Source organism: Actinia tenebrosa, unplaced genomic scaffold (genome assembly GCF_029948245.1).
Source record: "Actinia tenebrosa isolate PJP-AT-01 unplaced genomic scaffold, QUT_ActTen_1.0 PGA_scaffold5__44_contigs__length_20552954, whole genome shotgun sequence".
In the NCBI taxonomy this organism is placed as follows: Eukaryota; Metazoa; Cnidaria; class Anthozoa; order Actiniaria; family Actiniidae; genus Actinia; species Actinia tenebrosa.
In genome coordinates this window covers 726,510-753,348 of record NW_028292582.1, presented here as the reverse complement: position 1 = coordinate 753,348, position 26,839 = coordinate 726,510, and the positions used below count along the sequence as shown (strand labels likewise).

Below are 26,839 nucleotides of genomic sequence, written 5' to 3'. Positions count from 1 at the left end.
GATCAGCCCCTTCTTTGTTGTCTTAATTATTTTCCAAATTCCAAGGAGGGTTGGCTTCATACAATAGCCACCCAATCCACCCCATGTATACGCCCTTGATCACGGTATGATCCTGTAACGCCTGTCTTTGACTCTCTGGTTATAAATCAATACATGACAATTGATATCGTTACAATTGTGCTATCTTGGTACTGAATTAATCAGAGTAATTAGCCAATTATACCTTAATATGTTAGGCATCAACTTGATGACAAATAGCTCAATCGATGGCTATTAACTGGTTGGATAAATACATTAGTGACCTTGATCTTTAAGCACATACAGCCATCATTACCCGTGGGAGGTTAGACTTAGCATATCGGCCTATGTGTGCTTACATGTGTATAACATTGGGTATCGGATAAACGCACAATAAAGCAAAACAGAATTAGGAAACCCCCTGCTTTTTTGATCAAAGAATTAAGAAAAAAAAACAAAGTCACGATTGTACCCCCATCTTTTGGGCTCCAACCCCAATCACTAGAGATATAAAAAACTACTGCTTTTTTGGCCGTTTTGGGCTATTTAGAGTTACCTTTAATGGTAGGTTTTGTAATTAGTGTATAACCGGGGCTAAGGTTAGGCAGACTTTGGAGTGCAAACTAGTCTTAGCTTCATCTATGGACTTTGTTTACTCTAGTAAGTAGCACAGCAGTTCAGTAGTGCAGTTTTCGTATGACTGTGAAAAGCTCAGTGCCGTAAGCGTGACGTGACCGTGATACTTTCTAGAATTTTAATTGGCTGATTTTTTTCACGCGCAATATGATTGGTCTAAAAGTGCCGTGATCTTGGCGTGACCGTGTCCGCGCCGTGTTTATGCCGTGTTCCGGGTATTTGATTGGATGGAGAGTAAATTCTCGTGCAATGTGATTTGTCTGGCGTATCCCTTGCTGTGTCACGACCGTGTTCGTGCCGTGAACTTTTTACAGTCATACGAAAACTGCAATATATACAGGATTTTCCCAAGGGGGAGGGGGATCACGCCACTTTGCTTGACCCCTCCGCAACGTCAAACAAAAACATTCTTCCATTTAGTACAATACTGAGGGGGGTCAGTGACGGGCATCCTAGATCCCACCCCGGCCCTCGTTAGTATAAAAAAATCTGAGTATAGTCCTAAAATAATGTTTTAATTTTCAATATATTTTTATAATTAAAAATGGTCAGATATGTTAACAATGTAACTTTTAATGTTTTGCTTTGAATAGTTGAACGGATATTGTCATTATATTAGCTAAAAAATTTAACTGAAAGAATAAAATGTATAAATTTTAAATTCTTATCTATGTCTTATTTTCTTTACAAAATATTAGCATCAAATCTAAAATCTATAATTAAAGCCACTATATATTTGCCATTCCTATCAAGGCTTACTTGGTTCTCTCATTGAGAGGCTTGTTATGATCAACAACATGTACTATGGTGTAAGGAATCCAATATAGACCAGACAAATGACAACACTAGCTTAGTGTTTTAGTACAAATGCATGAATAAGTAAGTTAGCTTTATTTATACTAAAGAAAAAGCAGTTCTAAGTATAAGCTAGTAAATGTAGACTCAAAAAGAAAGATAAGGTTTGGTAGCCGGTATGACGATGAGTGAGGGAAGAGATTTTCAGACAAGGTGACTGAAAAAGATGGTAAAGGGTAGGATTCATTAGGTGTAGTGAGGCGTAATGGACTGGTAATTATAGCACATGGTATGTATTTGCCTGTGAGACAGTATCAAAGTGTTTTCTTCGGCTGTGTATGAAAACCTTTTCTCTAAATGAGGTTGAACCTGGTCGACTATGTAATAAATTTCCAATAATACATATCTTAACAATGACTATATAACTTAATCTCAAATGCTATATATTATATGCTTCTATATAATCTTAATCAAAGAAACCATGACAACTGCTCAATATGTGCTATCATAATACGTTAATAAATCTTACTCTTATGCTTTCGTCGCATTTGACATACATGTATTAAAAGTACGAAACAATAAAATAGTTTGGTTCTGTAATATAAAGTATATAAAAAGTATGAAAAATATACTATTTAGTAAGGCGAGCATCGTGTGCTTCTCTTGCTTCTTAGAAGGAAGGAAAGGCTGAAGGTAGGGCGACTGCGAGTACCATCCAAGAACACTATATACACGACAAGACGGAATCGATTGCGTCTTTCAGAGTCCACGGTAGATAGTTTATAGACAGGACAGCCAGTTTCTGGACTTTCGTAAATTGCGTCCAAGTCAACGGAAAAATACTGATGGCTTTGGTAATCCTGCGAGAAAAAAAAAAGATTAACCAATTCTTTCGTTAGTATCAGCCTGGATGTTCTCTGTGTTTTAATGTGTAACGTGGGTATCTAACGCGTGTGCGGTCTTTGAAAGCGGTCAGCCCTTAGTGTATTTTCTACCTAGCTGAAGCGAGAAAAATTATTTACCGAACGAGCAATTACTATGCAAATAACTTAGGAGCTGACAAGATTTGTCACTAAATATAACAGAACTTGCAATATGACGGGCATTTTTCAAAGGAAATTTCGTTAGATTGAAATTTAGAGAACCTTGGACTCAGGTGATCTAATGTCACCTGACAATTGGAAAGGTGTCTTGTAATGAGGCAATTTCTTGAGGAAATTTTCAAACCCAGGTTTAAATATATTCAGCTCTCTAATGTTGTTTCACTTCCACTTTCCACGATCTTTCTTTGGGGGGAACTTTAGAATTCTGCTTTTACAAACCGCAAAAGCTGCGTTACACAAAGGATGGAACGGACAGTCGAGTGCATGGGCTTTATTTTTGAGAGCAAAACAAAATTGGACATCCAACGCTTTATTGATCATTCCGATACAAATTTCGGTTAAATAAACATCTGTATTACTCAGTACAGTTTATTTATCCATCTGGAAGAAAAAGGGGGCCAACGAATAATAATTGATTTATCAAAAAAATCCCCACATTATCTAATAGAAGACTGTTTAGTTGTTACACTATGTCAACAACAAGACACTGGGGGTATAATGGCTTGGCTTAATTAACTTGTAACGGGTTAACCGAACATTTTGTTCCAACGGAAGACTGATTACGAGAATGTCTGATTATTTTTGACAAACGGAAAGAAATGAGAAAGAAATGAAAACTGTCAGTTATTGACGAACACCGTTTTCCTGATATATCCACTGTACGTCACGAGGACACAACACACAATAAGTCACGAGCGACCAACGAGACATGCTATTCAAACACTAACTAGTTTTGTTTCGTTTTACATGCACACTTGTGATTACAGTACTTACATCAGTAAGCATGAGATTATCCATTCGAGGTTTGAGCGGCACCTGTCCATTATGATCGCCACATAGCTTGGCAGCCTCTGGTAATCTTTCGACATAGACTTCAACATGTTGTATCTGCGCGCAGTACGTCACCATCATATCTATGACTGCTCCTGTAACCCTCTGTTTTGAGTGCTTGTTTTTTCGGCACTGTACTTTCTCATAGACGCTTCGAAGGTTAAGGAAATACACTCGTTCCTCGTGGCTGTATGCTGCTTCACCTCTGTATGTATTTAAGGGGTTTCTTGGGATCTGTTGCCATGGTGAGTTGCTGTAGCAACAAGAGGAATAGATTTCTTGCTCGCGTTTGGCTACTTGATATGGTTTTACTTCTTCATCACATTCTGAAAATGAAGTTTAATTGGTTAAAAAATAAAGAAATAAACGAGTGAAAATGCTGGGAACATTTACTTAATTACATTTTTTTTTTTTTTGTAATTTATCACATTTGTTGCTGTAATTTATTTCTTTTTCATTGCTTGACTTTCTTTCTTTCTTTCTTTTTTTTTTTTTTTTTGGCTAACTACAAAAAATTTGATAAAGGTATCATGTTATTTGAAATCTTTCATCTTTAATTGTGATTGGTCAATTGGTATTTTTACTGACTTTATTTATAGCTGCTACGTATTGGCGTTTGTGCACTAAAAAATACCCATCTAAATAATCCGAAAGAAGAAAAACTGTTTAAAATAATTAGTACATATTCACTTCAAAAATGAAATAATTAAGTTATAAATAAAACATAATTCCCCTAAGTCCACTAACATTATATTATTCAAATAATCAATTTTGCTGTCATGATTGGTTGATATTTTTAGATCTAGACAGTGTAATCTGTTTTTCGCTGACACACTGTTCAAAATTATTAATGTTGTTATTTCATTAGGTGTCTACACTTGCTCGGGTTTCCCAAAGCGAAATACCACACCCTTGTTTGTCCATTGAACGTTAAAATGACGCCACGCATGGAAAAAATGTAATATTGTATTAAAGTGAAAGAATAAAAATATGACTTCATATTGCGCAAACTAAAAAGTACACGATTACAGACAATCCACGTATATCAAGCGGAACCTTTTCATACAAAATACAAGGGGTTTCCTGTTGATCTCACTAACTGTGAGACTGATCGACTCACGCCCAACAAGTCATTTCCGCTTGCATAGAATCACGAGGGCGCGCCAATCGAGTGATCCACAGCATAACGTAGTTTTCCACTCGTAAAACAGCTCGCAATCTTCACTAATCATAACAACTAAGGGAACTATTAATATGGCTGATTCGAAACCCACTAGAAGGTTTTATTTTAGTGTCAAAAAGCTTTATGGTAGACTTGAAGAAGCTGTGAATCAATGCATGTCAGTATCCTCAGATCCTAAGAGAGACGATATTGAAATCTTCAGTTATCAAAAAAGAAAATCCTGATTGAATCGACCTTACAGATCAGTACACTCAATTAACCATTGTCCTCAGTAGAGCCCAGACTTTTCTGGTTATCAGTCAGAGGTTGAATCTCGAGTCAATGCATTAAGTTCGTAAAAAGAGCAAATTGATACGATTAAGACTGATAACAACACACCGCTACTAAAACACTGGACGGATTGCACTGTCCATCCCTGAGTTAAGTAGTAAAGATAGACTGTCTCTGTTTAGAATCATAAACGGCTAGTTTTGATTCAAAAACAACTCCCTAAGATCAACACTGCATAAACAGGCTGGAGTTCTTTTCATGTCCGCTGGAATAAAATATCTTGGCACCGGGCAGTTAATTATAACTTTCAATCATCATTGGCGGAATTAAGACTTAGAAAGCCTCACATACCGACTGAAAACTAGGAAGAATTAGTGGCCTATTTGTAAAGGGGGAAAGGCCTTGTGATATGTCAATGACTACAGTAGAGTGTGAAAGCGACAGGGATTTATAATCGATGTTGTCATAATTCAAATAAAACACAGAATAGAAAGTATAGTAGTTATATATAGTGTATTTGGAATGACAACAGAAGAAAAAATGATCAGTAAAAGTGGAAAATCCGGCAAAAGTTCTTACCAGTAATGAAAGTCGTGTTGCTTTTGCAAAGTTTCATTGGTTTCATTCTGTGTTTGACTATGCCTCGCTTAGGTCATCAGGAAAAACGAAAGATCTACGACTTTCCGCATGTGCGATTTTCAAAAAAACTTTTAAAAGCAAAAAAAAAAAAAACCTTAAATGTCCTAAAATTACGAAACAAAATTGTACTAGTTCTCTCTGGCTGTTTCGAAGCCGTGATAACTAAAATCTTGCCATGAGGATATGTCTTACTGAGCTGATTTGAAAGTGAAACTCCTCATTTCGTAGTTTTATCATTTGTTCTCGCTTTTAGTTGAAAATGTGAATAACGAAACTAGCTGATAAGCAAATTTCTTTTCAAATATGAAGGTCTCGTAACTTAACAAGATTTCTGCGCGGCAGCTCCCGTGCTTAATAAGTCTTCGTCACTCTTTTCTCAAGTTGATTTTAAATACAATCGTTTCCTGAAATGTTTAATTTGTATCAAATTCAAAGCCACAACCTCGGAACGAGTTGCCGTAGGGGGGAGCTTAGCGTATCTACACAGTACGTGGGTCAACAAGTGAGCCTTAAGGGCCTTGACGATGCTTTTACTCCTTCTTTTCTTCTTTTTTCATTGTTTTCCTTTTGCAAAACGCTCCTGTCTTCCTGTTCTGCTTACAAGCGCTCTAGAATTACTTTATGAATCAAGGAAGTACTTTGTAATTAAATGCGATCAATTGGAGTTGGTTCCAACAGGATACTGGTCAACCTTAGTACACGACATTCTAAAAACACGGCCAGGTAGAACCCTTGTTAACAAGAATCATGCTAAAACGATATTTAACACAACCTCCCAATCTTTCTCAATCTGCACATGAAAGGTTTCCTTCAAATTAAGGGCTCAAAATGTCCTAACTTGACCAAACGAACTAGTTACAAGAAAAACTTCGTAGCATGGAGTACTGATGTAATGTAGAAGTTTAGTTAACGTGAACCTTTTGAACTCACCGTGTTAAAGTGGGCGAGGATATAAACAAACAATCCTGCGATATCAGAAATTCTAAATCTTAAGATTTTTATAAAAAATACATGTACAATTTTTGTAAAAAATTTAAGAACTTTTCAGAAGAATGCTTCTCGTTTAGATGTTCTTAATTATAGGCAATTGGCAATCGTAAAGTCAGATTTAATTAAAGATTGATTGTCGATAAAATTGTATTTAAGAAATGTGACTTCAAAGTAAAATATATTTTTTAAATGATAAATATAAGACAATTTATAAAACTTACCACAATTCGACATCATGTATCTTTCTGTACTTGGATCGTTGAAAAAATCTCTCAGTAATTCTTCCATCTTTTGGGGTTTTATACCTCTAGAAATATTGATCAAGTCTGGCACACTTTGACCTGAAATTTTCGTTAAAAGATAACGAGGTTTTTTTGGATTCTGATTACTTTAAACGCCGTTTTTTGATTTTCTCTTTTCTTTGCGTGTAAAATACAAGTTGGACGTTTCCCTTGGATTTGTCCCTTAGTTCACTGGCTTTTACTTTCAATGTATCAGTAAAACATTTTCAACACAGATCACGATTTATATCAACGACAAACTTTGATTGACAAGGTGGGGAGGGGCAAAATGAATTGGCGGAAGTTTCATATTCCTAGTCCAGCCACGTGTGAAATCTTGACATATTGACTTCCGGTCTCTCTATTCTGCAGATTGCGTTACTCCAATCACAATTGATCTTGTTTACCAACTCAAAGTTGTTAAAACAAAATGTTCACTGATAGTTCAGGCAATCATTTAACCCATGGCTTGACCTAATTATGATTGTAAAACGTTATTTTCTTACATAGAAACGCAAAAGTAAGAATTTAGTCCGAATTTAGTCACCAAAAACGAGCTCCTAGAAAATTCTGTGACCCTAGACTAGAACTAATTGACAAAACTCTACGTAATTCACAACTGGCTGGTTTGAGTAGCTTATCGACCCAGAAGATTTCCTCAAATGATAGATTTATTTGTAGGGGTCAAACATAGAGGATAGGCCGGAAACAAAATATGATCAACTTCGCCATATTTGGAACTTGTCGGAGTTGGACAGAGTTTTTTTAGTTCAGTGAGTCTGTTCAAGTCATAATAATCTGGTCATTTTATGTTAGTTTGTCGGGGATTTTTGCTGATAAAAATTTTTATCAAAAGTTAGCGATTTAAGAATTATACTTTATGAAAGAAATAAAGCGTATGTTCAACTGCAAGGAAATGAAGGAAAAATGACGATAAAAAAAGCTTAAAATGATAACTCATCCTCCTTCCTGTAGCTATTGGAAACTAAGTTTTAAAAAGAAACATATCGAAAAGGGACAAAAAGAAGCTCACATCTGTGCGTGGAGTCCCAAAACACTAACGATTTTTTCACTAAAGATCGACCAAAACCAATTAATACGAGCTAAACCTGGCATAGTTTTATCGGAATTTTTTTAAACGCTTCATTTGGTAAGCATGTGAAAAATATTTTTGTTGCTATTTAGTTTTAATTCTAATAATTGCTATCCTAGTTTTCATTCTTTATGTGTCGCTCCATGTTCGATTGTTTCCGCTAACACTTTCAATCTTTTTGAAATACGTAATTCTCAATCATCTTCTCGTACATTCTAGTTCTTTATATGCGAAAGGGAAACAAAGTAAGAAAGATCGGTAAGCAGAAGTTGGGGGAGGTATATGTACGAGGGAGAAAAATACTACCTTGGGACTTCCGGTTCTTTCCTTGCAGCCATTTAGAGAGCAATCGGTGAATGTGCTAGTTTTACACAAGACAATCGCCAAACGTGATTTATATATTCAAATTGCATGATGTTAGAGAATCGAGACAGTGGAGAACAATTCTGGTTTCGTTTCTGGGATATTTTGATATGATTTGAAGGTGAAAACGGATGCTGGTTTAAGCTAAGAGCTGATACGGTCCAACATGTACCATGCTGTCTCATGTCATGAATCTTACATTATCATACATAAATTCAACTAATATATTGACTATGAAAGTGTTTTGCTATTTCTATCAAACATCTGAATCATATAATAGCTACCTTGACATTTTAAGCCCAAACTAAATATGACTCAGCGAAGCAAAAACCGGCACCATAGCACGTTTGTCAGCTAAAGTGTTTTGAAAAAGTGATGACATTTCTCAAATTCAAAAAAGCAAAAAAAAAAAAAAAACAAACTAAGCCTTCCTTAAAAATAAAATGCAGGTATTATTTAGACTAAATATATCCTATAAAATGCTGTCAGCCATAATTTACGTCTATTTTCATTTCCGAGATAAAACATTTATTTTCGAGGAAATCAAAACACTCTTTTTCGAACAACAGGAAAATAAATTGATACATTATGTATTTAAATGAAACATAATTAGCTCATATCTGAGTTCTATTAAAATCTACGCTTTCAGAAGTTTCCCCCACAATATTACCACATTTCTTATGACAGAGCTAACTCGGTGCTTTATCGCTTTGTGGTCCATACAAAACACGCCGGGCCATTGTTTTGTTAATGTGCAATTATGAATTTGCGCTGTTTCAGTTGGTTCAAACGAGAGATTGCAAGCCAAAACTGTAGAAAGAGAAACCCTTGCCATACAAACATACACACAAACAAAAAATCAAGAGGCGAGGCTTTTTTTTCTCCTTCCGTAAATTTATGAGCTTTTTCTGGAGCCAGACTTTTAGTACTGTTTTTCATTGTACTTTCAAGAGCTGCTTAATATTTTGTCTACGATACCTTTTCTAAATAAACTGATTAAACTGAATTCCATTCTTAAAAGCTTTTTAAAAATATAATAAAGTTTCTTACCAACGCCATTAAAGTGTGAAAAATCCTTTCAACGTCCAGGTGCTGAAAAGAAAATAGTTTTAAAATAGAAGGCAAGAATACAAAAAGTACAATCTTGAACCGCCTACGAAAGCTGTCTCCTTAGTTAAGAAATGTCTGGCTTGTTATAAAGGGGTTTGAAAGTAAGGTTCAGTTAGGATTTTTAGGATACATTTGTGGTATCATGCCGGAATAGCACAAAGTGATTCAACTGAAAACAAGCTTTAATCTGAAATATTCCCGACTGTTGAAAATAGATAAAGTATTATTTCCTTTAAACGTACTCCCTCCCCGGCACGGTACAGGGCTGCAGGTGGATTCTAAGTGAGAGCGGAAGCTAAAATCACAAAATAATGTATTGGCATCTAGTTTTATAATGAACAATGTAACCCTGATTTTCTCGCTATTTAACATCGCTTGATGAACATCATAGTTCAAAAAACCGTTCTCGTACAGACCTTTCTAACTAAACGCCGCCGCGCCGCTCGTGCTCTTTTATGACTTAGAAGACAGAAAACAACAGAAACAGAAACGGCTTTCTTAGCTTTCCTGAAGTTATTTTTACAGAAGCTTGAAAAGCATCTGATAAAAGACTTTTTATCTCTGATAAACGCTTTATTAAACGACTATGGAACTAAGCTAGCCATTTGACGTTTGGCGGGACCACGAGTTTGACAAACAACGCGAACGACTCCAAGCCGAGCTGCTTAAACAATTAAATTAAAGGTGCATTAAACGTCTTTTGATGTGATTCAACACTAGTTCACTTCAGACAATTTCAGTTCAAATTCAGCAGCCACATAACTGATCCCCGTATATGTGACGAAAAACTTATAGGCGATGCCAAGTAAGTAACTCTTTGCTTCAAGAAAAAAATGGCGGTAAAAAAAATATAGAGTGGAGTTTTCTAAAAATAACTACGACTGACAGGTAACTTTGAAGTTCTGTACGTTGTGATTTGCTTTGAAAAGGCAGATTTTAATACTGTTCTTATTGAATTATATACTTTGTAAATTATATCGGTCCCATCGAATTCATATCGAGAGTCATCATGAAACAATGCTCGTTAATGTAATAGAAATGGGTAAACACAGTCCAATGGAAAACAAACATGACTGAATGCTGAATACAATTACCCTGTTTCTCAACCAGGTTTCTATCACTAAATGCAACTCTCGAACGTTGCGTTTTGTGAGGATGGTTAAGTGCTCCACACGGAGCAATAGTTCTACAGTAAATAGTTTTCTTTTTATACTGCATAAAAGGCGTAATTTCTATTTTTGGGGAAAATGCCGCGAGACGGAAGAGACTTTTTTCACTGATACGGCACTTTAATTATGGGATGCTCAGGGAGCAAACTTAGAAACATTTATGAAGCATAGAGAGGCAAAGTTTGGCGTTTTACAAATCGCCCCAACTACCAGCAAATTCAATTAGTTTTCATATGTGTTACACATTGGAGAACGTGAAGTTACATAAAAAGAAACACTGACAGCTTTGCTTTCTATAAACTTCCAAATATTTGCTCCTTCGGCATCCCATCTTTTACTGAAAACAAAATAATTCAAGATGGCAGCCTCATCAGTAAAAATGAAATAAGTCCCTGCCTCACCACAGGAAGCCCAACTTTCAATATAAACAAATCTTCAAAAATGCGTTAAATTGTTTAATCACGAATTGAGTTTTATATTTAAAAAAAAATCTTTACACGTTTTACAAGATTCATTAATTTTGTTATGATAAGGATACAGTTCCTATAATTTCAACCTTCTTCCTCAATACAGTCCTCAACTATCTTTTTGAGGTTGGGATTTTCCATTGCAGCAGCTATTCTCTCTTTGTCGTTAATTTGTTTGTTGACTGTGGGGGGAAAACACAACTGTCACATCCATGTTCCATGTTTCTACCAGCTTAGGGACGGACCATTAGATAGTTGATGGGGGGGGGGGGGGGGGGGGGGTTGCATAAATCCCCCAAAAAATATCGAGCAAGCACTTAAACCTAAAAAAAAAAAAAAAAAAAAAAAAAAATCATGCAACCCCTTCTGCTAGAAGAAAAATATCTAACGCAAAAAAAAAAAAAAAAAAAAAACGTGCAAGGGTTGGGCCAAAAAAATAAATATCATGCAACCAAAATTCCTGCAACCCCCCCATCAATTATCTAATGGCTAATCCCTTATGAAAACGTGTAGAGCGTATCATATACTCATGACCTCATTTACGCATAGTTGGCACGGCATTAGTTAGCGTGCTCTGTGGGGGATGGATGGAATAGTATTTCAATGTTGAAGTTCAAAGTATCAAGAAATTCTCCTACAGAGCTTACTGCATGGAAGTTGTGTACGTGGATGACATGGTTATAGATTTTAATCTTGGGTTTTTATAACTTTTTTTCCAAATTATTTTTTGGTTCCTTTACAAGAGAATATCAATATTAATTTAATATTATTCCTCGCTTTATACAAAACTATCTGGTAGTAATTATGACAGGTTTTGGGAGCTTTTAAGAAGGCAAGGGACAACCAGAATAGCAAAACCTACAGCTTAAAATAAGTAAATATACATCAAATCCTGACTAATTAAGTTCACTATAAACAGCACTGTAACATTGGAATACTGTCTGTTTCTGCATGCAATGTGAATTCAAAGTTCAACCAGAAAACATAATTTTATAACATATAAAAAATGTCATAATGGAATGAGAAGTCAACAATAATTTTAAATGTGTGGACAAAAGACAGCGTGTACAGGTAATCTTTTGGTTGTGGTGTGAGCTGCAATGTTCAACTTCAAAACAGTGCATGTAACATTCTGGGTCATACATAGCAGCTGGGGGGCACAGATTATAGCCCCCCCCCCCCTTCCCCACCCCAAATTAAATGAGGAATATTTTTCAAATTTCTTAAATTGTATATAATTTAAATGCTTGAAATGATAATAAAGCTTGCAACCCTAGCGTACACGATAAAACAAACTTTGCATAAACAACAATGCAGTTTCAGGGTAATTATTGTCCATACAAACTAGGTTTCAATCTTACCTCCCCCCCCCCCCCCCCTACAAATTGTGGTAAATATCTAAGTGTTGTAAACTTACTTTCTTGTTCAGTTGAGTGTGTTCCCTTGGCCAGGAAAATGTCCAGCTTTTTAAATAAGAATAAAACAAAATTAGTTGGTAAAATAACACAAGATGTCAGATTTTACAGGAAATGACACAACTATACAAGTCTTGTGATTTTTAAATAAAACCTGCTTTCTATAAGCAAGCATTTAAATTTATTTATTATTGAAACAAGCAGTCAAATTGTTCAGAACTGCATGTTATATGTTGTTGATAGTTCCAAAAAAAGAAATGTTTTATATACTGCTAACATTCCTTTTTTCGATGGGATATTGATAATACCTTGAATTTGTCAGGCAGTGTTCTCTCCAGTTTGACCCTAAGGCAAAGACCTGTAAAAAACAATACTGTTAGCATAAATCCGGGGGGGGGGGTACTCCCCTATATTTGCTATACGGGTACATGCCGCCAAACAGGTATGGTTTTCAGCAATTCTACTCTGGAACAGGGTATATAAAATCGCGCTCGCTCTGGAACAGGGTATATGAAATCATGCTCTCTCCTCTCTGGAACAGGGTATCCATTTTTGCAATACCGCAACATGGTATGATTTTCAGTGATCTTGCTCTGGCACAGGGTATGAATTTCAGCGATTTTACACCGGATCAGGGTCATGGTTCAGTAGGCTCAGTTGCACATCCCTACCCTAAATGGGCAAGAGTACCCCCCTTGGGCATAAATACCCTGTTTTTATAAATTAAAATGCAAGTTTTAATAAGCTAACTGAGCTGTCAACTTTGTTCACGCTAGCTGGTCATGCTAGATGGTTTCTTATGTGGTTTATCCATCAGTAAAGAAGCCATTGGTCTTGGCTGGTTGCTTTTCAAGATCTGCTGCATCAACCTTTGAAGATAAAGGTCATTGACCTCTCTCTTGGAGATGTAAATCTGTCCTCAATCAATCAATTTGTTCATTAATGTAGATCTATCATGCAAAAAAAGTAGAACAAACTATGCTTTTGAATTTAAAATGCCGTAAAAAATAATTCTAATTAATAGACCCCTTGCCAAAATGGGGGCCGCAAATTGGGTTGAGTTAAAATTAAACTGAGAGAAAAACCAATACCATCCAATACCATCACTGGAAAGAGCACCTTTATTTTAGTAACTCCAAGAAGATTTATTATGTCAGGTGTTATATCGGCCGAGAAAACTGGCCGGCCATTGAAAATTGACAAATTTACAGGCGTTTATATGTCTGGGGGTATAGCGTATGCCCCCCATTCCCCCCCCCCAGAAGCTTTTCTTACTGCTGTTTAGAATAGTAACTCAAGAAATCGATCTGAATTTTCTTTTTTATAGTCAGAGAATTTGTATGAGAATCTGAGAACAATATCAGAACTTTTTGGTGACCATAACACAATCCAACACGTTTTTGGCAAGCGCTCAAAAGGTGAATTCAATCACCTGGTTTCTCATAAATTTCAACTTTCACAAAATATGCAAAAGATCATGGATGAGTAATTACTTCACTTGGCTGAGAGGATATTTAATTCTAATATTCCTTACTGCAATAATATAAACCAGCAGCTATACCCTAAAAAATTGCATTTCATTGGTTGATGGTATCACCTTGTTGCCAGCATGTACTATTTTATCATTTCTTGCTTCCAGAGCCATTATTTCTTAGTATGCATGAGTAAGAATAGACTTTTAACAGTCTCTTTTTTCCTTTGTCCTGTTTTCAAAGCGCAGTGAGTGGGGGAGATTGAGGTTCCCTACTTTTCCTCTCCCTACATGCTGTTTCACTCAACCCCACTCCCCACATGACCAAGTTATGGAATAAACTCGACTCAACCCTTTTTTTTTTTACGTATCAGAATCAGAAGTTATTCAAAGCTCAGTAAGTGAGATATTTTCATTTTTATCTCAAAAACTGAAGGTAAATTAAGTGGCAAAGGACATAGAGTCACTTCCATCTGATTATGCAGTAAATAAATACAATATGTTTACACACCTATGAGGGTTGCCAAAGAGCAGTGTGGCACGGTAGGGGTAAAGATGATTGTTATGTGATTATTTCCTCCATTTTGCTCTACTCTGATATTATCTTCTGATACAACATTCAATTCCTCCAAGGTCTGAGGCTTTTCTGGATCCTAGTGAAACATTAATACAATAGCTTTACTTCTAGATAACCCATAAGTTAGGTATATATAGCTGTGTGAGTAAAAGAGTTCCTAAGAAGGAATTGCAGGGGCAGATCTAGTGTGTGTGTGTGTGTGGGGGGGGGGGGGGGGGGGGGGGGGTAAGGGAATCAAGACTATGGTGTCAACCCCCCCTACCCCCCTCCTTTTTTTAAAGTTTAAAAATGAGTTTAGAACTGAAAACATTGACATAAAATTTCACTCAGTTTACTTGAAGCTCTCAAATTCAATATTTTTCACGACCTTCCACCTAATGTGTTACAGGACACAAAGGTTCTTGCAACTTGCCTCATAATTACAAGTTGTGTATTTCTGGTATAGTCCAGGATATCAAGGGTTCAAGAGTGGCATAACAGTAGTGCACTCACCTCTCGGCTCCAGGGTTTGATTCTTAGACTCAGGTCATAAGTGAGTAGAGTTTGTTAGGTCTCAACTCTATTAATTTGAGGGTTTTCTTCAGATTCTCCAATTTAGTCAGAGGTTTTACCTTCTCAGGTAGTAAATTAGGTTTGGTCTAGACTTGAGGTATTAATCAAACCCATATTCAGGACAGGATTTCTAGATACATTGCTATGATAACGTACCTTAATATCTTTGACGAGATCTGGGGATTTAGTCAGAGGTTTTACCTTCTCAGGTAGTAAATTAGGTTTGGTCTAGACTTGAGGTATTAATCAAAGCCATATTCAGGACAGGGTTTCTAGATGCATTGCTATGATAACGTACCTTAATATCTTTGACGAGATCTGGGGGAAAAACAACACATTATTAGCCTTAATCAAAGGTCATTTCAATAAACTGCTCTGGAGAAAAGCAGAACTTAATCCAAACATTTAATGCTAGCAACCATTTACCGTAGACCTCCAGAGCAAGATCTATATTTTGCTGGCATTGCTCAGTCGTCAGATTACTACCAGTGTTGGTATCGTTAGGTGTTTCTTTGGACATCATTCAACCTCTCAACACCGCCATCTTGTTTTTGGACCGGCCGTGGACTTTACTATGAAGACTGGGAACTAAAATTGTCACAGGTAACCCAAGAACCTTTAGCATATTGTATTTCAACGAAATCTACTGCTGTACGGTTTGGATCGACATCTTGGTTAGCAACCAAAAATAAATCAAGTAATTTTTCCTCAAAGATTACCAAGGGTTTGATTCCAAGTGAATTCGGGACCGTCACTTGGTTTCCGTAATAGCCAGCGTCCGCAATAACGAGAATTAATTACGGTCATTTCTTTGTCATTATTTTTGCCGGGGATTTTGCTCCTGTCCGTATAAAATAGAGAGGAGTCCGTAATATCAGGGTGTCCGCAAGGCGAGAGTTGACTGTAGGTAGGGGGTGGATAGGGAGATAAGTGAGTGGGTAGGTGGGCGGATGGTAAGGGTAAAAAGGTGAGTTGTACGTAGTCGGGTGGTGAGGGAGAAAGGTGGGTAGAGAGATAGGTGAGTAGGTAAGGAGATAGGTCGGTAAAAAGTTAGGGGGATAGATAAATACGCGAGTTATTACGGGAATAGTGAGAATTCTTTGAACATTTAAATCTTTAGAATAACCCTCTTCTCTTCTCTTATTTATTTGTCTTTTCCTCCCACAAGGCACTTCCATATTTCCTCCCCATTCTGGCAACGAGAATACATTCTATCAAATCCTCAGGGAATTCAAACGGAATTTTGCGAGCAAAAAGTTTGTTTTTCATCTTTTTCCCCAACACCCAACATAAGTCTTTCACATGTATCCAACAAAGGCCTCGTACCCAGATTCCATGACATTCCATTCCATGTTTCATTTTGCTAATAATCCACCGCAAGGCCCGCGATATTTTACATGGTTGATTCCCAGGGATCCCCCCTGGGGCAAGTGGGTGCTGCTGTAAGGAGGCGTAAATAGTCTCATCAGGAACATAGGTGTCTTTTATAAATTTAATAGTCTTTTCCAACCTTGCTGTAGGAAACGAACCTCTCTAATGGCGACAATGTGGGTCGACCCTTTGTAGATGGACACATTGTGTGGCGGTGGTGAGTTTTTAATGAGTGTTCTGCAACCTCGAGATTTCGAGACTTGCTTTATTCGACGTTTAAAATGTTTACGCATTGGAAAACTTTCGATGCTATTTGCGTTGTTAAGCATTTTTAATGCTTCTACGATTTCGTTGTTCTCGTATAGCGGAAAATCTTGCCCAATTAAACTAATACAATATTTCCATTTCACCGTTGATTCCAAAAGTTCTCTCATGCATTCTGACTGAGCTTGAGCTAGTGAAATATACCCCCATACAACATCAATCCTCTTGGCTGCAATAAAAACATTGGGCAGACAGCGTATTATGGCCTTAATGGCTCGATAAAAAAACTCTGAGGATTTCTTGTCGATGTGAATACATTAAACATTGTGTGGCATGTAGATAGCCCGGAGAATCGATCCTATCAAAAAGGGAGGCACCTTTGTAGATTGTGAAGCCATAAGCGATTGGTAAGTTTGCTTCTTCTTCAGTCACGTTAGGATGAGCAAAACAAGAGTGTAAAATATGGTCGCAATCTTCAAAAGGCTTGTAGAGGTCGAGGATTTTAAAGTTGTGATTCTTTGTAATTGAAGTTCTATTTACTTTTTCTTCTCCAGATGTCTTTTACACCTTTTCCATCTTGATTCCTGTAACAAAAAGTAACTCTAACTTTTTTGGCAATTTGTTTGACCTTTCAATTTAACTCGAAATGTTTCCATCTAGTGGTGTTGTTTTTTCCCCCTTGTGTTATACTGATAAAGTTCCTGTAAATTTGGCGGGAGGTTTCCGGCGGGTCAAAACGCACGCGCGCTGCGACTAAAACTTCGAATACATGGCAGGGACACATGGGGAGCCCAAAGTTTTGTTGATGTTAAATATATTTTTTACGCAAAAAAATTACATTATCTGACGAATGAAGAGATTTTTTAAAATCTCAGTCACGGGTTTATGAAAATCACTCTAAATAGGTAAAACGATGTTGAGATCAATTTTTACAATAACTTCAAATTTTCTCGCGCGCTGATTGGTTATTTCTTATCATCAATAAGAGGACAGACAGATAAAGCTGACGTCAACGAGTGCGCCTCTTTCCTTTGGTTGTTTTGTCTTGAAAAAGAGAAGTTTTATTGTTTTTGTTATTGTAAAAAACAAATAGACATCTTTTATGTCTCAAAAATTCATCAAAAATATCAAATGAATATATAAGAATATTAATATTAATAAAAAATAGATAAATAGTATGATTATACTAAACTTTACTCATTTCTATTCATATTTATTATATATAGCCCTGAACCTTTTATATATAAATAAAATTAGGAAAATTACACGTTTGAACAGATATGCATTTTAAAAAACCCAGTAATCAAGCACCGCCAAGCAGTGCTGTTGAGATTGGCCAAAATAAACGTTAATAATCATTGTCGACTCGTTCTTATTGTTTTGTTTATATATTTTCTCCAATCTCGTATGCAGAGCCTGCGTTTCTTCCGGCCTGCGTCGAAGAACGAGGACTCTCTCTCTATTTTAAATAATTTGCCATAAGGCAGGTGCTACACAAAAGAACGATTGTCCCGTACGAGGCGCAACACCATATTTTATATTTAGTTTTATCAAAAAGAAGCAACCAACCTTTTTTAACTCGCTTCCATCGGTATAAAATCATGTGTTATTTTAAAAAGATATTTTGAACAATAAAAAAACGTTTCTTCTAGAGACTGGAATGACTAAGCTATAACCAACGACCGTGTTTACATTTCTTTACAGACTTGATGACGTCAGGTCCATACCAGTCGGATAGAAGCTTGATGGGGTTGTTAGGGCAAAAGACTTGGACACCCATAAACAAACAACGTCGAAGTGGAAAGAAGTCTTTCTTGGCAATTTCTGCTCGGTGTCCTTCAGGAGCCGTTACAATAAAATCACCCAATTCAAAGAAATTAAATACGTCCAAGAATGCGCCTCGGTTGTAGAGACGAACCAAAGGTTCTTGAATAGAACAACTATCTATGTGACTGGGAGCGATCTACATTGGTAAAAAAACACAACATCAGTCGATTAATACTCTGTTAGAAACAGAGAAAAGATTACTCAAGTTAACATTAAACTAATCAATAATCTATTACTAATTAATAATAATTAATTTTTGATGATCATTGTGATTGTACTAATGACGATGGGGTTGGGGATGATAGTGATGGATGTGAAATAATAGGGATGCGTGTAGGTGATGACATGGCAGATAGGGCTTTCCGCATATGATAGCGAACAAATAGTGGTCTGAAACCATTGCTTTCTCTCCCTGTTGCCGTAAACAACAACGAATGCAAATGCAGTAGCATCCATAAGCCCTGCTTTCGAATAGGCCTTTTTACTGATACGGCGACCATCTTGGACAGAAGCAGAAAGTATATAAAGCACAGAGTGGCGGGGTTACGTTTTCAAGTCTTTGAGTCTCGTAATTTTTTCCAAATACCAACAAATTCAATTTGCTTTTTAGATGTGCTTTTCATTGGGAGTAAAGTCATATAAAAAGACACCCTGAGAACTGTGCAGTCTATGAATTTTCCAACTATTGCCCCCTCTGCATTCCACGTCTCAATTGAGTCCAAGATGGGAGAGAGAAGTTAAGAAACTATGCGGAATGTCAACATCGAAAGGCACCGATCCGACCTCATTATACCAACACATCGACTGTAGAGAACTGGATTCCTCGCAAAACCTTAAAGATACAGCTAATACCATCAATAATGCTTCTTTGTCTGTGATGAGTGAGTTTGAGCCTCTCCAGCCTAACACCACTGAACAAATCACCGATGAAGCTCCTCCCCTTCAAGTATCTGAAACATGTGTGTTTAAGAAGCTGTCTTCACTTAACCCATCTAAAGCAACTGGTCCAGAGAGCGTTCCTGCATGGCTCCTAATTAAAGAAAATGCGGACTTGCTTGCCCAGCCAATTGCTGATATAATCAACTTATCTTTCAAAGATGCAAGACTTCTTCAGTCGTGAAAAGAAGCTGACATTGTCCCCGTACCAAAGCAGAAACCCATCAAAGACGTGAACAAACATCTCCGTCCAATATCACTGACACCTGTGTTATCCAAGATTGCAGAGGACTATATGGTGGAATACATCAAACCTGACATACTAGCCAAAGTTGACGAAAATCAATACGGAACGGTTCCAAGATCCAACAATACCATTGCTCTCATTAACATGATTCATGCATGGCTGAGTGAAACAGACGGAAATGGTGCTACTGTCCGAGCAGCTTTATTCGACTTACGTAAGGCCTTTGACCCAAGAGAATATTATTACTTCATATTCTCTTGCTTTGACCTTATCGACCACAAGATCTTAATGCAGAAACTCTCGACTTTTGGCCTACCCTTTCCATTTCGAAGAAATAGTTTGTGAAAATGAAAATGTTTTCATTTTTACAGTTGTAAATCAAAGGTAACCCATGGTAAGCTCGTGAAGCGTTTTGAGTACCAATGAACTAAGATGATAATAAATGACACTTGGTGACTCATTTCATTGAGGGTATTGAGACGATTCGAGTAAGGCGATAGTCGGGAGTTATGTTTTGTGTAAACAAAAATTTATCAATTAAATTAAATCTATTTGATTATCTATTAAATTAAATTGGCTTCTGATTGGCTAGAATCCTTTCCTTTTCGATTTCTGGTTACGAAATTTTTCTACGATTGGGATTATCTGGACCGAGTCTAATCGATCCAATATATGACAAACCAGGCTGTTTTCGGATTCTTCTTCAAGGTCCAATAAAAAGAGCATAAAGTAAACTCTAAGAATACTCAAAATTACATGTGATTATGAAGTGATCGAAAATCCAAAATGGCTTCCTCCACAAACAACGTGCGTGGATTCTTCCAGTGACGTCACTAGGCGAATACAATGGATTCCATGGTTACGGGAATTACCCAAAACGATTGGCTGAGAAGCGTTATCCGAAAAATGCGAAATCTAGCCACCCCAATAGCTCTTCACGAGCTAAAAAGGAAATTTGTGTCTCGTATTTCTTGTGTCTCGGCCAATGTCCTTACTTAGGTCTTTACCTCCCAGTACAACCCGAACTACGACCTTAGCTTTGTTCACAACTAAGTACAAGATTGAATGCACAGAAATAGTCAAAAATTGCTCGTCCTTATATAACTAGGTAATCTTTTACATCACTTATCTAGACAAGTTCAACCTTGGTGGTTTGAATGTTTAGGTTAATTTAAAGAGGTATGTAGAGCAACTAGAAACTACAAGTAGATCTCCATAAGTCAAAACAGTCTCGGTTACTAAAGTAAACATGCTAGACTTGCAGAATCGTACGCAAAAAGCATATTCATGTAAACAAATCATTCCTAAAATTCTGTTGCATAACATTTGCAAGATCTTTAACATTTGAAAATATCACCAGAAATACCGTAAATTTTCAGTTTCGGAACTAAAAGAAGCTTGAAATCTGTACACAACAACGGTCAGAAGCAAATGAGCACATTTTACGTTTTCACCCATCATGCTTTGCAAACCCGTGTCGCACACCCCCTGCCGATCACGTGAACAAAACGTGCCTTCAACAATAGCAAAACCTGATTGGTTTAATTTACTGCCCAAACGAGTGCAAAACATGATTAGTTTACTGGCCAAACGTGTTGATTTTATTGGCCAAACTAAACGTTTAATTCACAGACAAAGTGTCGCGTTTCAAATTACATAAACAAACGCGAAATTTTGGCAGCGGTGAATGGTTGAACGAAAATGGTCAAAGTAATGTACAGATGCATAATGATGTTATTTTATTAATAACATGCCCTTTGGAAAACGATTTAAAGTTTTTTCTAAAACTTCGATTTTCCGAACTGAAATTTAATGCTGATTTCAAATCTCGAAAGAAAAATTGGGTGTCCCGAGCTTGTTTTCGAGATAATCAGCATTTAATGGAAGCCTACGCGCGAGCTTTTGGAGCAAAACTTGCGCCATCGGAAGTGAGCAGAAAAAAATTAATACCCCATTCACATCAAGGCTTAAACATGTTTTAAAGTGGTTTAACTAAAGAGATTTGGTAAACTATTTACGAACACTGCACAATCTTTGGTGAAATAATGCATGTAAACTATCCTTTGTCTTGCTCTGACAATATTTTAGAAAGTTTCATTATATTGTAGGTTTCTAGTTTCTCAATTTTCTTCCTAATGATAACATAGTTTAACTAAACACGTTTAGGTGTGAATAGGGTATAAGATTCATAATATATTAGTTATTTGTAGACTATATGATTGCACGAATGACGGCTAGGCAATCCTTCTACAATAATACATAGATATTTTCGGCAAAAAGACAGAAATACATTGATTTGTCATATTTTGTAGTTTCGGTGCTCTTAAAAAATCTCATAAAGTCGAACAAAAATCCCTACAAAAATCTATTTTTTCATGTGTTACAAATATAAACTTTTTCTAAAATGTTGATATAACCTAGATTTTTAGGAGTTTTTTCGAATGAGCTATTAAAAAATAGAGAGTCCCGTGCAAAATTTGAGGGTTTTGCCCTGTTGAAGCTCAAAACGCGTATGGTTCTTCAATAAAATCTTGTAGATTTTTCAGCGGTTTTTGAGCGCGCGCACATCGTGGGCTCAAATCGAAACTTAAACGCTTTATATATCATGAACAGTGCTCATTTATTTATTTATTAGTTTCGCCATATGTTAAACTGGAAATATAATAATTGAAAAATACTGTGTTATATATGACAGGGTGACCGCAACAGCGTTAAGCCAATAGCGATGCGCGGACGTGACGTCACTAAAATGTAACGTAATACGAGGGTCGGACATTCGAACCGGATGTACTATACATTTACTATAATATTGTATGGCAAAACAAGATAGTTTATTGAAGAAAAAAGTAGTTATTTTGACCGAAAACGACGACGTTCCTGGCTCAAAATTTACCAGCTGCCCTGAAGATTATACGGTTGAGCAACTAAAGCGCTGGTTAAAGTGCAGAGGCCTAAAACAAAGTGGCAAACGTCAAGAGTTAATCACTCGTGTCAAGGACTGTATCGCCAGTGGAAATCACCATTTACTCGATCATGGAATCGATGATGGAAAATGGCTGAAAGCCAAGGAAGATCGAGAGAATGGATGTAGTTTAGCCCACAACAAATCTCTCGTACCTGATCCACCAGAGAAGAACTGGAGGCTATTTCCTTCGAATAATATTCCATCATTGTTTAACTACGGGCACGTGTATCACTATGCCTTAGAGTCGCTTCCTGCCCGCAGTGATCAGTGATCAGTGATCAGAAGTCAGTCCAACGAAGTGTTTCATTAGTTCTGAGTTTTCCTTTACAATTTCATAAGATACGTTACTAACCACCTTTGTTAATACTTCTCTTGAGTTGATAGCAGCATTTCTCATCATCATGGTTTCGAGTTTAAGGGCCAGTTCGTGCTTGCTTACATCTGTTTGTGTCGCAAACTCACGACTTTTAGCTGGCTTCTGTAAGTCATCCTCTGGTGTGGGATTTTCATTAAATTCAGTGCTGTTATCAACTTTAGCTTCGTTGATGACTGAAGATGGTTGGTCTTGGCTTGCCTCCGATCGACTTCGTTTACAAGGAACGGCGTCCGCATGTCTTTCACGTGGCGGCTTTCGCTTTCGTCTTGACGCTTTCAATACTTCCCTTTGGCTCAGAGTTGCCTTCAAGGGCACATCGAACTCCTCTGTAGGTCCTGCCTCTCCTGGCCAATGCAAGTAGCATATATATGTGTGTTTTGTGACACGATCTACTGTAAAAGCTTTACCTTGACCACAAGCATTAACCCATCTAGTACATCTCTCGAGTCCTTGGGACTTCTTTGGGAACGGTAGAAATATCGGTTTACTTTCCTGCAATCTCTTCTTTAGCGCCGGGTGAAGCAAATCAGGATATCTAGAATCACTCTTACACTCTCCCCAACAGCAGTGCTTTGTCGCGACCATTTACAGCACAAAATATTCGACAACAACTATATATTCTTCCCTTCGACTCACTATTCTTTAGCAATGTTTGTCCGACCTTTGCGGGGGGTCCAAAGTTGACGTAATCTATTTTTAGAACGTCCGCGCATCGCTATTACTGCGGGCACAGAAAAAATGTCTTAAATGAAACTTAGTGTTGCGTTATGCATGTCACAGTACTCGTCAACTTGCCATCACAATACGACAAGATCAGAAAATATTCATTTTCTCTTCAAAATAAGCCGATCTTTTCTACAAATTCCTTTAGAAATATTATTAAACTTGCTTTTACACGGATATGTATAATCGCTAGTTGCTTTTTGTTGTGAAATCTTCGAGTTGTTGACCGAGACGGCGGTATACGCGGTCATAGTTTCTACTGCAATATCGATCAAAGCCTAAGGAGTGTTTTGTTCCTTGAGAAACTGCGCTCGATTAATATGGTAAGTTAGGCCGGTCATTCCATAAAGATTCCATCGGAATTGGTATTCGTTTTGCTCTTTGTTAATGTTTTGAGTTCTCCTCTCATTTCTTATTTTCTGGAAGAAACCATTTTGCAAAGTTCAATGTTAGCGTTACGCACTTCGAAAAAAAGAGCTTGTGGATTATTAACTTTGTGTTCGTTCAGATCAAACCTAACACTCAAATAAACGGCTTTTTTATGTTTTCTATGTTCGTTGAAAGCATTATTTCATCTCATAATCAGTGAACAGGAATGAGAATCTACGAGTAAGAATGAATTGAAACTCGGTGAAAGCCTACTACGGGGAATTGAAAGAACCACGAAAGAACCCCGAGTAAGCGCCACAGCGCGCGTCTAGTTTCTGCATGAAGATTGAAATACTTTTATTTAGTAGGTATTGGGTGAAGTTCAAAAGACCATGACTCACTGAAATTCGAATAGAAAGACTTCAATATTATGGAAATTCGATTTTTTAAACTTTCATTATTATATTTGTATACTTTGCATATATCAAATCATCTGAGCAAACAGAAACAAACTTGGGCTACCTGATGAGAAACTTAATTTGTCCTCCACTGCAGACCAACATTCTGGCTACAGTCATGCTTCATTGCAAATTACGATGTAACAGATCCATACTTTTTCTATTTGACTCCGTAAAGTAGGACGAGCTGAACTGCTACAAATCTACTAAAGGAGTTTATTTACAACATACACGCGTTGGAATAAAAGCCTAGAGCATTGACTCACCTTGCCTTGACAGTCCCATCGAAGTCTGTCGTCCATTGACTTATTATGTTCAGAGCTAGGGATAGCATTAATATAGGTATTACCGTCCCATTCCTGAATATTTCTTGGCCATCCTAGTTTCTCTAGTACTAAGATATCTTTATAGTGAACGAGAAGATCCATGTCGTGGTCCCAAGGAATCACATCGTTGTTACGAACTATTCCTATCAAACTTCCCCAAAACAAAGCATACTGAATGTTGTGTTTTTCAGCAATCTCAGACCATTTTTTTAAAATTGCCGTTAATGATGCTCTACGACTATTATCAGGGCAGTCCAAATCACCGTATACCAACTGCCATGCTGTCTTGTTTTGTTTTCCCCATTGTGTTGTCCTTTGGTAATCGAAATATATCGGTGACGTAGTTTTTGGAGGAACCGCTGTTGGTTTTCGTTTCTTTATATCAACTCTGTTGTATAAAGTATTTAGAATACTAGTCCTAGAGCTTGAAGAATTGTATCTAGCAAAATACACAGCACTTTGTGCCTTCGATACTGTGTCTTTTGCAATTTGAATCCAATACCTCACAGCTTTTGGTCGTGGAGCACTGCTTGTCCTTTCGTTTTCAATCAACAAAAAAGCAAATAAAACACCAATTACAGCCAAACCAAGAAGAAATCGCTTGAAGCCTCCCAAAATACAAGGGGAATTAGGTTTGGTTGTCTTCATCATCTTCCTGTATCCTTCATAGTGCCGCTAAGCTAGCCTTTCTGAGAGGTTCGAATGAAAGTACGGGACTAGACTTGCCGAGCCGAATAACGTGTTATCGCCAAGCGTCCGTCAACACCCGACACTAAACATGTTCTCATTGGTTGCCGAAACATAAGACGTCAGTCAGCCAACAAAGTCCTGAAGTCGCCAGTTTCACATCATTCTAGGAGCGCATTGCTATAGAACACTTTCTAAAGGCCGGCTTAGACGGTACGATTTTCGCCTACTATCGTATACAACACGCTCGCGCCATCCTACAACTCGAGTCGTAGCGTGTAAATCGAGCCTACTATGACGTCACATCAAAACAATCTTCAACAATCTTTTGTTTAAACGTAAAGGATCATGGTCGTTGGAGGGGGTCAAATCAACGCAAATTCACCGAAAATTGTTCTAAAACCCGTATCAATCCACGAAGAGAATTAGAATAGCCAGCAAACTCCCGGAATATTTTTTAGTACATATTAACACATATTATATCTGATGGTATTCCGATCGGCAACGTTGACATGCTATTGCTTCTCTACGGACTGCAGAAGAGTCGAGGATCGTTGTGTAGAGCGTTGTGTCGATTTGATGGAAAGGCCCTGGCAACGTAGAGAGGTTCTGACGATACTGCACATCAAACTCGTAGACAGCTTTCCATTGAAATTTCCGATTAGCTTTCTGTACTATGATTCGGTAACTCGAAAGTTCCTGATAGAGTGATGGGTCGGTCGTCACTAGTTTGCGTTCGTAGCTTGACCAGGCTTCAAGCCAATGATCGAAGGATTCGATCGTAGGGCTTTTGCGTCTGTTGGCGTCTTCCCCGGTTGAATCGTGGGGTTTAGGTAGGAGGGCGGACAGGTCGACATAGTTATAGCTAGAAGACGTTTCGTTGAAATTACCTGAGCTCGCGCTAGCTTGTAAACCTGTAGGAATTGTCGGGCCATTTTGTTGCAGTTGGTCACGGAGATCCTTCTGGTCGAGTTGCAGCTTCCCCACTTGTTGCGATAGAAGCCTTATTGCGCTGAGTAACTCTCCATTGGTCTGTGTTGGGGAAGTCTCATGAATATTAGCCTCGTGGTCGCTGTATTCGTCGTAATCGCTACTGGGTCCCTGGCAAGATTTGTGCATCTTACCAAAGCGATGATTTTCCTGTGTCGTGTGACACCCTGGACAGTAGCGCTGTCGCTGTTTCTTTTTCGATGACATAGTGAAACGATTATTGACTATATTGACTATTGACTATGAAAACGCGTAGACTACAGAACGACGAACACTGCAATATGAAACACGACACTTAATGTACGTGATCTAGTTCCGAATCCCTACCGCTCCACTC

General features: G+C 37.4%; 3 protein-coding genes and 1 pseudogene across 6 annotated transcripts; all 4 read right to left on the bottom strand.

Moving 5' to 3' along the window:
• Nucleotides 1–1,526: 1,526 nt before the first annotated feature.
• Nucleotides 1,527–8,301, bottom strand: LOC116294212 (uncharacterized). 3 transcript variants are annotated; one of them, XM_031701764.2, is made up of 4 exons: nt 8,146–8,301; nt 6,687–6,806; nt 3,327–3,709; nt 1,527–2,309 (listed from the first exon to the last, which is right to left on the bottom strand). In XM_031701764.2, the coding sequence occupies exons 2-4, from the start codon at nt 6,751–6,753 to the stop codon at nt 2,085–2,087; spliced, it is 675 nt and encodes a 224-aa protein (XP_031557624.1). In that variant the 5' UTR covers nt 6,754–6,806; nt 8,146–8,301; the 3' UTR covers nt 1,527–2,084. The 3 variants fall into 3 exon arrangements, with proteins under 3 accessions (XP_031557624.1, XP_088894012.1, XP_031557625.1); XM_089037886.1 differs by lacking the exon at nt 8,146–8,301 and having other exon boundaries at nt 6,687–7,198; XM_031701765.2 differs by lacking the exons at nt 6,687–6,806; nt 8,146–8,301 and adding an exon at nt 5,416–5,629.
• A 2,622-nt stretch (nt 8,302–10,923) lies between these two features.
• Nucleotides 10,924–15,543, bottom strand: LOC116294215 (cytosolic iron-sulfur assembly component 2A). Of its 2 annotated transcripts, none has more exons than XM_031701767.2 (6): nt 15,390–15,543; nt 15,262–15,281; nt 14,346–14,487; nt 12,672–12,721; nt 12,366–12,411; nt 10,924–11,130 (listed from the first exon to the last, which is right to left on the bottom strand). In XM_031701767.2, the coding sequence occupies exons 1-6, from the start codon at nt 15,484–15,486 to the stop codon at nt 11,033–11,035; spliced, it is 453 nt and encodes a 150-aa protein (XP_031557627.1). In that variant the 5' UTR covers nt 15,487–15,543; the 3' UTR covers nt 10,924–11,032. The 2 variants fall into 2 exon arrangements, with proteins under 2 accessions (XP_031557627.1, XP_031557628.1); XM_031701768.2 differs by lacking the exon at nt 15,262–15,281 and adding an exon at nt 15,120–15,139.
• A 535-nt stretch (nt 15,544–16,078) lies between these two features.
• LOC116294199 (beta-1,3-galactosyl-O-glycosyl-glycoprotein beta-1,6-N-acetylglucosaminyltransferase 3-like) lies at nt 16,079–17,159 on the bottom strand (annotated as a pseudogene).
• A 631-nt stretch (nt 17,160–17,790) lies between these two features.
• LOC116294213 (uncharacterized) lies at nt 17,791–25,752 on the bottom strand. Its single transcript, XM_031701766.2, has 2 exons — nt 24,766–25,752; nt 17,791–18,561 (listed from the first exon to the last, which is right to left on the bottom strand). The coding sequence occupies exons 1-2, from the start codon at nt 25,474–25,476 to the stop codon at nt 18,268–18,270; spliced, it is 1,005 nt and encodes a 334-aa protein (XP_031557626.2). The 5' UTR covers nt 25,477–25,752; the 3' UTR covers nt 17,791–18,267.
• Between the last annotated feature and the right edge of the window lie 1,087 nt (nt 25,753–26,839).

Excerpts from the sequence above, each read along its gene's own strand:
- LOC116294212 (XM_031701764.2), bottom strand. The coding sequence starts at position 6,753 with ATGGAAGAATTACTGAGAGATTTTTTCAACGATCCAAGTACAGAAAGA. Across the intron at positions 3,710-6,686 it reads ATACATGATGTCGAATTGTG|AATGTGATGAAGAAGTAAAA; the intron begins GTAAGTTTTATA and ends CTTCATTTTCAG. Across the intron at positions 2,310-3,326 it reads ATAATCTCATGCTTACTGAT|GATTACCAAAGCCATCAGTA; the intron begins GTAAGTACTGTA and ends TTTTTCTCGCAG.
- LOC116294215 (XM_031701767.2), bottom strand. The coding sequence starts at position 15,486 with ATGATGTCCAAAGAAACACCTAACGATACCAACACTGGTAGTAATCTG. Across the intron at positions 14,488-15,261 it reads ATCTCGTCAAAGATATTAAG|GATCCAGAAAAGCCTCAGAC; the intron begins GTACGTTATCAT and ends ATGTTTCACTAG. Across the intron at positions 12,722-14,345 it reads CTCTTTGGCAACCCTCATAG|GTCTTTGCCTTAGGGTCAAA; the intron begins GTGTGTAAACAT and ends TGTTTTTTACAG.
- LOC116294213 (XM_031701766.2), bottom strand. The coding sequence starts at position 25,476 with ATGATGAAGACAACCAAACCTAATTCCCCTTGTATTTTGGGAGGCTTC. Across the intron at positions 18,562-24,765 it reads GATGGGACTGTCAAGGCAAG|ATCGCTCCCAGTCACATAGA; the intron begins GTGAGTCAATGC and ends TTACCAATGTAG.